Source organism: Ramularia collo-cygni, assembly GCF_900074925.1.
Source record: "Ramularia collo-cygni strain URUG2 genome assembly, contig: RCC_scaffold03, whole genome shotgun sequence".
NCBI classification, from domain to species: domain Eukaryota; kingdom Fungi; phylum Ascomycota; class Dothideomycetes; order Mycosphaerellales; family Mycosphaerellaceae; genus Ramularia; species Ramularia collo-cygni.
In genome coordinates, this window is record NW_019716257.1 from 564,628 (window position 1) to 577,818 (window position 13,191).

General features: G+C 54.4%; 4 protein-coding genes; 2 read left to right on the top strand and 2 right to left on the bottom strand.

Annotated features, from left to right (window-relative positions):
* Positions 1-1,082: 1,082 nt before the first annotated feature.
* Positions 1,083-2,826, bottom strand: RCC_02571 (related to HLH transcription factor (GlcD gamma); the record flags this gene model as incomplete). XM_023767861.1 has 2 exons in its annotated part: positions 1,083-2,710; positions 2,814-2,826. The coding sequence occupies 2 exons, from the start codon at positions 2,824-2,826 to the stop codon at positions 1,083-1,085; spliced, it is 1,641 nt and encodes a 546-aa protein (XP_023623629.1).
* A 2,145-nt stretch (positions 2,827-4,971) lies between these two features.
* On the top strand, positions 4,972-6,983 carry RCC_02572 (related to SFT2-suppressor of sed5 ts mutants; the record flags this gene model as incomplete). XM_023767862.1 has 5 exons in its annotated part: positions 4,972-5,197; positions 5,552-5,672; positions 6,156-6,220; positions 6,408-6,493; positions 6,831-6,983. 5 exons carry the CDS (start codon positions 4,972-4,974, stop codon positions 6,981-6,983), a joined length of 651 nt encoding a protein of 216 aa, XP_023623630.1.
* Positions 6,984-7,983: 1,000 nt separating this feature from the next.
* RCC_02573 (uncharacterized protein) lies at positions 7,984-10,545 on the bottom strand (the record flags this gene model as incomplete). The annotated part of the gene is made up of 1 exon (XM_023767863.1): positions 7,984-10,545. The coding sequence occupies one exon, from the start codon at positions 10,543-10,545 to the stop codon at positions 7,984-7,986; it is 2,562 nt and encodes an 853-aa protein (XP_023623631.1).
* A 433-nt stretch (positions 10,546-10,978) lies between these two features.
* On the top strand, positions 10,979-11,906 carry RCC_02574 (uncharacterized protein; the record flags this gene model as incomplete). XM_023767864.1 has 2 exons in its annotated part: positions 10,979-11,104; positions 11,157-11,906. 2 exons carry the CDS (start codon positions 10,979-10,981, stop codon positions 11,904-11,906), a joined length of 876 nt encoding a protein of 291 aa, XP_023623632.1.
* Between the last annotated feature and the right edge of the window lie 1,285 nt (positions 11,907-13,191).

Consider the following 13,191-nt stretch of genomic DNA (forward strand, 5'->3'; position numbering starts at 1 on the left):
CCCCCATCGGACAAGAGCTACATGACAGCCGCCTTGAAAGCTGCTGTACCCTGTTCGCACCACCTGCAAGGGACAATGACAGAGGCTTATCTCGATGCTGCAGGGTGCAATCTATTTGGAATTCCATGGTTCAAAGCAGACCGTGTTTCGGTACACGCCGGAGTGCTGGTACCGCCCCTCGATACCAGTGACCGGGTAGAGCAACGCATGCATGTCTTGCTGCTGCTCAGGCAAGGGATTGAACATCATGTCAGTGACGGTGCAGCAGGGCTTAGTGGCTCAGACATGAGTCTTAGGCTTGCTGCAGCACTGGCAATGTGGCAAATTGATGTCGCCAGTGGACTCACTTATTGAGCGTCGAGGTTGTCGCGGGAACGAATGTTTCGTGTGAAGCTCGTGCATCTTCCAGCTTGTACCGAAGCCAAGGAAGAGGCACAGACGAGGTGTGAAAGGGAGAGAAGCATGTCTGATGTATATTATGTTGGCCATCTCGGATGGAGAATGGACATATCTCGCTCAGTATCTCTGGACAAGTAAGGTATCTGAAGTTCCCGCCATGCCAGGCCAGWCCCCCATGCATCGAAGCATCAAAACATGTGTTTCGTCAAACAAAAATCATCGTCGTGACAAATCTCATCGTGAGTGAAAGAAAGCGTGCATGCATGCGTACATGCAACTGGAAATCGAAACAATCCGTCCTTCGCCTAGATTCGCCGCATTCCCCCAATGCCCATCAAATGCAACGCAGTGAGAGTGATCCGCAGAAAGCAGGAGCCGTAATCAAAATCAGTGGTATCATAGCAGCAAAGCAGACCTGTACTCCGAGGCCTATCCGAACGCCGCTTGTAAATGTCGAAAGAGTCTGTAGAGAAAAGGTGGAGATTTGTGTTCGGCCGTGTCAAACTGATACTTGTGGAGGAATCGATGCCGAATATCGGGTATTTGTGATGCAAGGGATTCCAGAAGTGTGATCTGGTACAGGTGCTCGAGCCATTCTGGTATGACTTATCGCAGAGCTGTCGATCTGGAGAGGCCGGAGACTAAAAGTCCAGGTTTGGAACTGGAGGATTGCTGGAACAGTTCTACTGCATCAGCTCGTAATCCTCCTCCTCCTTGAGGTCGGTGGCCCAGAACTGATTGGGTGCGTGGTGAGACATGCCGCTGCTCATGCCGCTGCCGCCTGGTTGAAATCCAGGGCTGATCGGAGGGAGTGAGACACCGTTCAGTGACTGGCCGTCGTTGGTACTGTCGCCGGCGACGTTGGTGAAGCCAGGGACGCGAAGACCAGAACCCGGAGCACGGGAGTAGCCCGTGAAACCGGAGAAGCCGGCTTCGGTTGTGTGCTTGTTGAGGACTTCCAAGATTTCTGATCGCATGCGCTTCTCCTCATCGGTGACTTCGAAAGGCCAAGTGCCGCCCAGGCGTGACACAAGTTCTTTGACCTCTTGCTCCTGGTGGAGCTTCATATGCATGAACCACATCATATCCCGAGTCCACGCAACCGACCCATTGAGAATGTCACCCTTGTTTGGGCCTTTGTCTTTGTCCTCCATTGGAATTCCCTGCGTGATGTTCCCGGAGCCAGTTCGTCTACTTGATGCGCCGAGCAACGAAGCCGCGGCGTTTGGAGGGGACATGCTCGCCGCATTGGCAATCGAGGGCGACAGTGGCGCATTGGTCTGGAGATGCTTTCGCACCTTTTCGTCCTCGAGTCGGTGCTGAGGAACGAGCGTTCCAAGATCGTGAATACGCTCATTGATGTTGTCGCGCCGTCGGCGCTCGACCATGTTGTGCGATTCACGACGCCGTTTCTTCTTGGCGTCCTGTGCGGGGTTGCCGAAGTTGGGGCCAGTGCCAGGCTCCATCTTTGTCGGCAGTGAGGATGCGACCTTGTGATGGTGTGTGTTGTTCTTCAGAACCTCCGAGATTTGAGCGTGCACGGGTTGGCCGTTTTGGGGAGATGGATATGGAGAGGACTGATCCCAGCTGTGTCCACTTGGTGTACTCTCCCAACCGTTGCCGAGTGAGTTATGCGCTCTGTGTTGGATGGCCTGCATACCTGGGTGGGTGTAATCGTCAATATTCAAATGGTTCATGCTAGGCGTGTTCGGTGTGGCAGGTGACCGTGAGTCAGACACCTTGCGGTCGATGTGTTGCATGTGAGGCCGAAATCCCGTCTGCTGCTGCTGCGGTAGGCTGTGTGCGCCGAACTGCTGGCCGGATCCCGAGCGGAACTGGTTATAGTTGTTGAAGTCGCCCGAAAAAGGCGATGCCATGGAGCCATGTTCACCGGCGTTTGAAAACACGCCTGGGCTTTGCTGCGACATCTGCTGCTGGTTCATGAAATTGCTCATGCCCGAGCCGAAGTCGAAATGGTGGCCATTGGGTGCTGGGGCCTGGTCGATGTGGAGGTCGAGGAGCTCATCATCGGCAATGAAGCTCGAAGACATGAAGGCGTTGTTGCCGTTGGTTAGGTTTGCAGGGTTCACGTTCATGTTGCCGCTTGGGTTGGACATGTTGTTGTTAGAGTGATGACCGTCGAATTGCATGTATTGGTTGGGGTCGAAGTTGTTGTAGTCGGAAGGTTCGCTCTTGATGAAAGGCGAAGTCATGTCCGAAGATGGCGATTCACGGCCCAGGCCGAGCTCGAGCGGGGAGTCACGCCTGTGGTGTTCGAAGGGTGGAAAGACAGTGAGGTTCTCTTGGGAGGCTGTACCCGGCCATGTTAGCATCGTTCAATATTAGGCAATGCCATGCGCCGCCATAAGCCGAGTATGAGGGCAGGCAGGAGCAGGAGGCGTAGGGACACTCACAAGCTGCAGGCATTCCTCGGACGTTTTCATGCAATGTGACACTGTTTGTCAGCAATGATCTCGTGCTACTCTTCGACAGCGAGCCAGTGCTGCGGAAGCTCGTGCAAGCCGCTGGGTGTCGCCGTCGGCCGTGCTGCTATCGTTTTACCGAGCTCGTTGTTGCGCTCCTATGGGAAGGAGGCCGTTCTGAACACGACAGGAGGGCAATCTTGTGTCCGGTATGACGTTCGCGTGGTGAGTGTTCGAATGTTGTCGGAAGGTGGGGTGGACGACGGAGGAGATGCTGAAGAGAAAGCAGATGTCAGCGACTCAGCCCTTGGTCGAATATCAAATCATCGGCGGAAGGCTGCATGGAATTGGAGCGTGCGTCCGAAACAGGCTCTCATCACGCTCTTCTTCATGCGCCGCCAAGAGTTCATGGACCTGCTTGCTTTCGGAGTATTGGAAGGTGGCATGTATTCTGCAGCAGCTGCTGCAGCAGGTACGATGACGGGCGTGGACAAGGACGGCGGAGCATAAATGACGAGAGTAGGCTGCAGGGAAAACTCACCAGGTTGGTCGTCTTCGGGCAGGCTGCGGGTGAGACAGCGGTTGGCGGAGGATGAATGCAAAGGCCAGTCGGCGCTGCAGCTTGCGGGGTGATCGGAAATGCGTCGGTGGGCAACGTGAGCTATTTGACGCGCGACGGCCGCAGCAGCAAGACGTCGACGAGCGGGTTGCGAATAAAGCGGGATTGGAAGTTTTTGGTAAAGGCGGCTTTGTGCAACGAGGACGTGAGCACTTCCCAGACGCGGGGCTTTGGGCTGAAGTTGGTCGGGGAAGCTGGCCAAAGCGTCGTCGCAGTGCGCTACGGTGACACTTGGGTCGCACTTCGGGACAGCTCAGACGGGCTGGGATGATCGGGGTGACTGAGCGGTGGGTAAGCAAGGGCAACAAGGGCCAGCGAGATGGAGATGAAATGCGAACAGGCAAGGTGCTGCTGGCGGTACGGGAAGTCGACAGCGATATCCGTTCGGTTCGCGGCGGCGGCGGTGAGAGCTGCAGCGTCCAATCGCGAGCTGCGTGGCGCAGAGTTTACGCTGGCGGTAGACGCGCGAACGATGGATCAATGCGACAAGGCCGCGTCGAGTGGAGGTCGATGATGCTGATGATGATGGTGGTGGTGCGGGGGATGGAGAGGCCAAGGTGCTTGCAGTCTGGGTCTGCGTCTCGGTCTGGAAAGTGTTGCAAGAGGGCTTGGGACGAGACGGGCACGAGCAGAGCTGTCTTTTATCATTTCTCACGACTGACTGCTCCCCGACGCGCATCTCGTGTTGATTAGTTTCATATCAGCATCCTACTGACCCCATTTAGTCCCCCACACACCCCCTCCAACAAAGCTCGAGGCAAGTTTCCTTATCCTTTCCTCGCCCTGCTCGCGGAGTTCCAGCCCGTCGGCGTCCTCGCTTCGCCCGCCCTTTGAGACCCTCGAGCTGGTGTGGACTAGATCTCTGGGTTCCTATGGATTCCACCCAAAGTTGCGCGCCACCATCCGAATGGCCCGGCATTCTTCTGTGAGACGGCGCTCAATCGAGTTGCTACATCAGCGGCTCACAGGTTGCTCCCCAATCCACCTGTTTCATCCTCTCTTTGTGGGGAGCGCGAAGCTCCATCGCCGCAGATCTCATCTGCACGCCATGATGATCCTGGTCGATAAGGGTGGAAGTCTATTGCGCGGCCCTTGCCGCCACTGCCTGCAGCTGCAGTGGCCGATCAGGGAGCAAGCGCCTCACCTCTGTAGAAAATAATAGCACTTGCACGTACGAAGGCGGTCGTTGATCGAGGCGTTCGCTTGCCGCATCTCGTGTTAGTGAAATCCCAAGCCATCCATCGCCCGTCGCGGGACACCGCATAAAGCTGCCGACCCAGCGAGCTCCAGCTTTTGCACCTCAGTCCAGCACGCCGACTGCACCAAGCTCCGGAGGCAACCAAGCGCTCGCCCTTCACTGCCATCGGCTCCCACGACTGAACAAAGCCGGACGACACGCGGCCGACGAATAGGCAGCCGTTTACGCCCACACCACCTTCGCAGCACAGCATCGGGACCAGGCCAAGCTGTTCATCTTCCTCAAACAGACTACGTCGCTCTAGCACAAAGCCGCGAGACGACCGCGCAACCATGGCATCGTCATCCTTTAGAGACAGCATGAACAACATGGGCTGGTCACGACGCGAGCAGCCCGTCAACACGAGCCCGCAGAACCCGCTGCTGGGAACACTACAGAAGCTCAACCCTTTCAGCTCTGAAGGCAATGTCAGGCTGCCCACGACTGAGAGCGGCGACGGGCCCGGCGCACCTCTGCCTGCGCGGACTCGACGAGAAGAGGAAGAAGGGTGGTTTGCACGTAAGTCTGCAGCTCCCGCGACAACCATCGCCACCTTCCACCTGCCCACCACTGCAACTCTCGTGTCTCGGCGCCGGCTGCTTCCCGTTTCTTGGACATGTTCGCACGTCTCATACGAGTAGCGTGGGGCGCATGAGCTGCCCTGTCAAAGGAACGCAGCCGGTGTCTCGGCCACGCGAAGGGCTGCACGTCCCGTTTGTTTGCTGCGAGAGCTGTCACTGTGACTATGTGGAGTTCCTGCGTCCTACGACGGCGTGCATGCTCCACACAGCTTTCTCTCATAGCTTTCTGTGGCAGTCATTCAGTGCAGCTTCGGGATCTTCAAGCCGAGACATCGCTAACGCATGCGCACAGTAAGTCGATGGGACCGCCTGCTCTTCTTTGGTGGCCTCAATCTCGCCGCCATTGCCCTGTTCGTTGTCTGCTTTACACTGCTACCTATTCTGAGCCTGCGGCCGCGCAAATTCGCAATTCTGTACGTATGATCGCATCGCACCCTGCTCGCATTTTGATCGACGCTTTGTTTGCTGGACTGGAACCTTACCCTACGCCACTACACATAAAAGAGGGTGTGCAACTCTTCATCTTTTTGCACATTTACCCTACGATTTGCTGATGAGCATCCGCACCTCTTCGTGTCGAATCACTGCTCGCCATCTCCGCCACGGGATGATACTGCAGTGTTTCTGTCGTCGCGGCCGCTTATGCAATGGGAGCGTCCGCCTGATCACAAACTTAGTGCCATCTAGGTGTTTGCATGGCCTATGCTGCAGCCGCCCGCTCCGAAGCTCCTTTGTCGATTTTCTACACCTCGACCCCTGCCTTGCTTTGATCAAACCCACTTTCAACCCATTGCGCCTGAAAGTTCCGCAGCAACCTTTCCCCATATTATGTCGGAGGGATCGTCCTCGGCACCGAAAACGATCAAAGACTTTGAACAACGCTAACAAGTAGTCAGGTGGTCTATGGCGTCCACTCTTTTCTTGGGCTCGTGGGCGGTCATGATGGGTCCGCTTGTCTACGGTAAGCACACCCAATAAGAAACCCCTCCATCCCAACAGCGRCGCTGCGCAGCTGGTTGGAAGTGCCAAACGGCGTTTGGATCTGGTTTGTGGCACGACGTAGCAAACACAATTGGCTCGCCAACCTACAGTCAACATGCACAAGACGGGTACAATGTCGTGCGCAGATCGCTAATGCCGTTCCATAGCACGCCATTTGGTCTCGCAGGAGCGGTTGCCATTCACAGCCACCTACTTTGGAAGCATCGCTCTCACGTTGTATTTTGCGGTTGGGGTAAGTCCTCAAGTCCCTCATCTTCAGGTTGTTCCTCGGAAGTTCGCGGGATCATCGCCGCACAGCTACACACCACTACGCAACGCTACACCCCCGACAATATCTTTGTCTTGGATGGCGTCGATCATGCGGCCGCGTTGCACACTTGTCGCGCAGCCGAACCCCTGCAGGCTCCCGCATCGCATCCCGTCTGCACCTCTGAAGTGCTTTGCGCATCTTGTTTTTGCCCCACCCCACCTTGACTGCTTTACAACGCAGTCCAACCCAATACCTGATTTACATCACTCGTCGTCATCCTTGCACTTGGAATATTTGCTGACCAAGATTGCGCCCGCAGCTGCACAGTACGATACTTACCCTGATGTCCTCGATTGTCCAAATCGTTGCCTTGGTGTGGTATCTTGTCAGTTATTTCCCCATGGGCTCTACCGGCTTGCGATTCGCTGCCAGATTCGGGACCAGTCGCATTACATCGTGGTTCGACGAGTGATGGATAACTACACAAGTAGATGTGCATATAGACTTGGCAATTCCGAGACCTACGATCCTAGTATACACCAAGCCTTACGCCACWCTGTCATCTAAGGCCTGCTTTGTGTGTCGAGCCACCCCGAAAACGAAACCTTAAATCATGCGCATGAGCAGCTATCACCGGAGTTCCAGGCCTTTTGCCGGCTGAGTGGACCCTCGACCCTCATGTTCGAAACGACCATGCATTCAACCACGGACAGCCACACCTTCATGCAAACACACCCTCATCGGAGAGCAAAGTTTCCGAGATCGATATATTGATATTACCTTGGCATTGACAGGTCATGCGTGGGACCTGCAACCAACCTCCCGCATAAGTCTCCGAACTTACGAGGCTGTTGCCTGGTTGCRTAAATGTTGTTGCGCATGCATCCTGCTGACCGGCTTGGTCCTCTTTCGCAGGGCTGGGAAATATTGAACGGTTGCCTTTGCAAGCATCTTCTTTTCCAAAATACGCTCGGTTCCATGCCCGATTCCTCATTTTCTTCCACTAAGCGTTKCGCCGGTGGCTGCCGGCTATTCACATAGTATTGAGTGRGCGGCCGATTACTGAAGTACTGTGTGGATAAGCGACAAGCAGCCATTGTAAGCGTTGTAAGACAAGGCGTCATTGCATATATGATTGAAGCGATGGTCATTTGCACAGTGGTGGTTGCAAGTCTGACCGCATTTACTGTTTTGTCATTTTCATTTTGGAGGACCTGCTTCCTTACATTTTGATTGATCATGTCACGATGGTAGGTAGTGTGGGGAGCTGAGAGCGGTGAGCGCGTCTCCGTGTGGGATGCCATATCGTTCGTCCGGAGATGATGGAGTCACAAGGCCGCCGCACGAGAATTCATGGAGAGCAGACGGAGAAAGAGACAGTCACGATGACAATAGGGAGCGCTTTGTCGGTTCACCTAAGAAAATGTATGGTACCAGTACAGGAATTGGCCGTCTGTACACAATGAGAGTCTTCAGTCAAGTTCTTCGTAATCATCGCTTTCCCAGCCCAGATCAGCATATAACGTCTTGCTGTCGTTCCTCACACCATTGCCCTTCTCCTTTGCCGATCGCGAAGAAGTGGCACATTTCGACTGACTGGCTTCTAATCGACCTGCGAAGCCCATGCCTCTGGCCGGAGTACTCGTAATGGGCGCTGCGAAATCTGGCCTCGACACTGGCCTCGACGGAGTTTCCGCGATGGGAGCCAAGCGACTCGCAGTAGGGGACTCCAATAGAGTGCCGGGTGGTCTTACAAGTTCCTTGGGCATGAAATGGGCAAACCCTCGAGAGGGCGTGTCTTCGACATTGGAGTGCCGTTTTCTGTGACCAGTCTGCGGGATCGTAACACTGCTGCTAGTGTGGTCGTCGAACCTGGCGAACAGTCTGGCCGTGGACGAGGGCACCATTGAAGTAGACTTTTCTTCTGGGGGTTGCTGAGTCCGTCGTTTCTGTGCTGGAGTAGCTTTGACTCTCGGGGTCGCCTGGATCACCCTGCTGCCCGTCGCTTTACGTGCTTGTTGGCCAGTCTTGCCTTTGCCAACTACCTGTGCGAACTTTTCATCCGTTCTCTTGGCCACTTCTTCATTGGCCAATTGTCTATTAGGCTTCTTCAATGTAACGAGGACACTGTTCAGTTGTTCCTGAACCTTGGCCTGCACGCGCATTTTCTGTTCATTGACTTTGGACATGGCGGTAAGATCGACTTCACGACGATTTGCAGTCATTTGTTGCAGCAGATCAACGCGTCTTGATGATCCCGCCTTGGCCGGTCGTCCTCTTGGCTCAGCTGCTGTTATGCTTCCAAGCGCGGCAGGTGTTTCACTGTGCTCTCGCTTGATGAGCGGCGCCAATGAATCGGTGGCAGAACGATGCAACATCGGTGGCCTGTTGTCGGGACGATTGAGAGTTTCTGTTGACACTCTAGCCAGCGGCCTTCGAGGCATCTTCCCTGGGGCTTGTCGTTCTGCTGGTTCACCTGGCTTCTTCCGACCTGCGAAAGTCTTCCTACCAGGAATGGGCAATGTGGGTCCTCCCAGCTTCTCGCTCGTAGCGTTCGCTAGTTCTGGTATTCGACTTCCGTAGAATGGCATGAYGACTTCTGAAGCAAAGGTTTTTAGATCGTCATTCACTTCTTCAGCTGCACCTTCACTGCCATTGGTACCAGTCTTCGCTGGCGAATATTGTTGTAGCGAGTGCCAGATGACCAGACGGTCGATTAGCAATTCCAAGGTAGCAGATACGTCAATTTCCTTCTTCTTTCTCGGCTTCTTCCCCTCTGTCGTGGGTTGCGTCTCCGCAGATTGTGCTTGAGTATCTGGAGCCTCACATGCAGGCGTTAGATCTGCAGCGGGAACACTGGATTCCAAAGCTCGTGTCTCCAGAATCACGATGATCTGCAGAAATGTCTCTCGACTGCGCAGCTTCTGCAAGCGGCGCTTCATCAGGGATTCAGTGCTCTCGGCCGAGCCTGGCATGCCATCCAAATCATCTTCTTTTCGCCACCACCGTTCAATGTAGGTCTTCTCGTCCGCGAATAGCCCGGACTTGTCGCGCGTGGACTTCCACTTGCGTTTCTTCCGCGGCTTCGGTTTCGCTGCGGCAGACTCTGCGTCAAAGTCAGGCAGGTCTTTCACATGGTCCGCAATGACATCGCGAAACTTCTTGTCCATGGCAGGAGATGGCATGATAGCCCCTCGAAGGAAGGATATGAGGTCCATGGGCTGCATGGAGAACGCGGTCCGGGCACGCGCAAGCGGTCCCTTGACGAAGTAGGCCAGCGGAGTACGAGAGAGATAGACCGTCTCCATGTATTGCTTCGCCAGCTCCTCGAGGGTGGCCGAGGAGGGCTCGAGAAGCGAAGGAGCCCCATCGACGGGTTCCGTACCGTCGTGGACAGCCGTTTGAGATCCGTTGAGAAGGGCTGAAGGTTCTGCTGAGATGGCAGCGCTCAGCATCAGTAGCTTTGGCTTGCTCTCTTTCACTCCAATCTCTCCGAGTCCTTCTTTCTTGACCTCTACACTCGCGGACATCCACCACGGTCGATCTTGCCCACCAGCTGGCAAAGCGTATCGTTTCTTCGGAGGCTCTTCGGCTCGTACGTCCAGCGTCGCGCGTGTCATAACTTCGTGCTCCTTCACCCAGGTACCCAACCGACAGAGCGCGTACCTACGCTGTTGCACACGCTCCACAGCGTACATTCTACCCGCTCTTTCATCCGCCACAATCAGCACATTGACTTCGTCTTCGTAATCATGACAAGTCTCAAGAAGTTCAATCACAGCTGAGAACAAGCGGCTTCCATCCTGGGCTGTGTCCAAATACGCCAGCGGGAGCTGAGCACGGGACAGTAGGCATAGAGGCGCAAATGTTTGTGGCTTTGCGAATGGGTCGTTGGCGTCCGTTTGTATCGTAAAAGGTCGTCGGTCAATGGCGCGTGGGAGGCTTTGTTCGTCTCGACTTCTCTTGCGCGCGGACTCGTTCCCAGACCGCGCACCGTCTATTGATGCATCGTTAAGAAATGACATGGTCTGCATTGCTGCAGATTAACGATGGCCGTAACAATGGCATCGCTAATCATKGAATCGTCGTTCGTGAAGTTGAAAGATCGATGTCGACGCGTCGTAGGAAGTTTGTTGTTGGTGGTTGGTGGTGTACGTAAAGTACTTTGTGCTTCTTAGATCGACGATTGCTGGAGACGGCCCGGGCGGGACCCCTCCCGCCTGCCGATTCGGGAACTACCACGTGATGATGACCACTTCCATTCATCCTTGCATTCCTTCTCGAATGTCGTCTATATCAGACCGTATACCATCGAAACCATCTGGAATATCAATCTCTTCATCGGCCATAGTGTATGCCAGCACTTTATCACTTAAAATGCTCCTTGGTCACGCTCCATAATTGCTAAAGATCTTCAAGGGTGCTGCTCCGTCCAATCTGAGCACCTCGGACTCCAAGATCGCGTCCATGGAGTCCCGACAGCAGCACGGAGGACTTCTCCCACTCGTTCCCCCGATTTTTCGCGTCCCTGTTGAGATACGCCACCTTGTCTACTCCTACCTGCTACCATGCCAGCCAGTCTCACATCCTCTAGTGCGTGCACCCATGCTACTTCTACATCACAGCTGACAAGCCCWGTGAACAGCCCTCGGTCGGCATAACTTCTGTCTCTCACAGGCCTCCGTCGGGTGCACTTTTGAAGATCCATCCCATCATCACTGAAGAAATCCTCGATTACTTTTACTCAATCTCAACATGGAAGCTAGTCTTCTCGCATGCATTCAACTTCTTTCGCATCGATCCAGACTTGCGGCGTCTCGAGCAAAGTCCGATATTGAAGTCCATTCGAAAGGTCGAAATGGTTTACTTTTGTGACATGCTACTTGTAAAGTCATATCCCAGCTTCGGGGTGGAGAGCTTCTGCGCGGAGATTGAGAAACGAGCGGCACGGGCCATTGAAGTTTTGTCCGAGGCTACAATGCTGCGGTCGGTCACTGTGAGCTTCATCGACGGCACTGGTACTGGACATTTCGATACGAAAGCCGCAATCCTGGCTCCGTTGAGAAGGCTTTGCGAAGATAAGCCATGCATCGGGCTCCGCATGGGACAGATCATTGGGCCAGACGGTGATGATCTTGCCATGTTTATCAAGGCCGCAGAGGAAGCGCTTGGCATACATTTCGCCTCAGGGGAAACTTACGATGGCGCGAGCGATGACCCATCGCCCAGTTATCGACTCTTGGCCTTTGATGTGCGACAGCAAACAAACAACATCTCTTCACGCAGTGGCTTTCAACGAGCCATACCAGGCCGGACGGGGTGGAGAGGCGGTCCTCCAGCTATGGAGGCTCATGAGGAGACCGATGAAGGAGAGCAACATCTGCAACGCAGCTAATGGTACGAAAGCGGACCAGTGCTGTGATATCCGTGATCTTGGGTTATCACAGTGCTTGGCATTAATTTGCACTTGCAACGACGCGTCGTCAAAAAAAGTCGCCGAGTTGATGCACATCACACAGGGATTGCAAGATTAAGCATGGATCCTGTGGATCCGGATTCCGAAGCGCTACTGGACATGCATATCTCCGGGGTTGTTTTCTACAGGGCTACCTAAGGCAATGCTTCACCAGCGCTACCCGTTTGATGGAAGAAGGCAACACTGCGAGTTCCAAGCACAATGCGCATATCCGGTAACATGACACGCAAGACATTCGGCACATACGGCTTGCCAGGTCGTCATCAAGCCGGCAAATGTGTATTCGGCTTGGCCAGGGTGAGACAGAAACGCAGCGTTCACATCTCGGTGGATACGTGACCCTGCAGCAAGAGCAAAGGTTGCTTTGGTACCGTGGCATGCATAGACCATCATCGACCAGCTTCAACGACGTTGGGCATCGCCTGAAAGCAGTGATCCTGGTTCCACTTCACCTTACCACCAGTTCGTTGCTGGTGAAAGAGTGTTTCGCATTCCATACACCAAACTCCTCACCAAAAGCCATCTCCACATCTCCAGTGCGGGGAAGACTATCTGAAAATCGCTCCAAGTCGCGCCGGCATATTGGTATATTTCTGGTTCGGCGGATTCAAGACACAAGAGTTCGACGGGTCCAGAGTTTGGCCGATAGAGTCCGGAGCTTGCAGATCTGCTCAGATTTGACAAGCGTGGATTGCCGATTAGCTGTCCGAGTGGTTGACATGCCAAGACTAGTGCGTCAAACACCAATGACGATAACATTGCTAGGTGACTATTTCTCGATATGCACAGGCGTTGAAGATCTGCGACGGATGATCCCCGCGGGCCGGGTCCAAAAGAACAAGCTTCGCAAGCCTTTCGCCTGAGTCGTCAATCGTTTCGACTTGCGACACTCCTCGGAGACATGCGCGGCTGTGCGAAATGTTAGCACTGCAGCAGTGTACCAACCATGTCATCGGGCAGCTTCAGATCTAGCATGCTCAGACAAACTCCGCCGCGGTCATTCTCTCTCGGCCCAATCCTAGGCCTAGACGCACGCCATCTTCCATGATGCGTTTCACTCGAGCATCGGTTTCGGTTGCTACATCTACCGCTCTGCATTTGACTTCTGCGCCGGTTTACGCTTGTTTGCTAAAGGACGCATCTCAATCACATTATTATCTTTGCGCTGTCCACGTTTGCTATCTTCTTCACACGCATGTTTGCA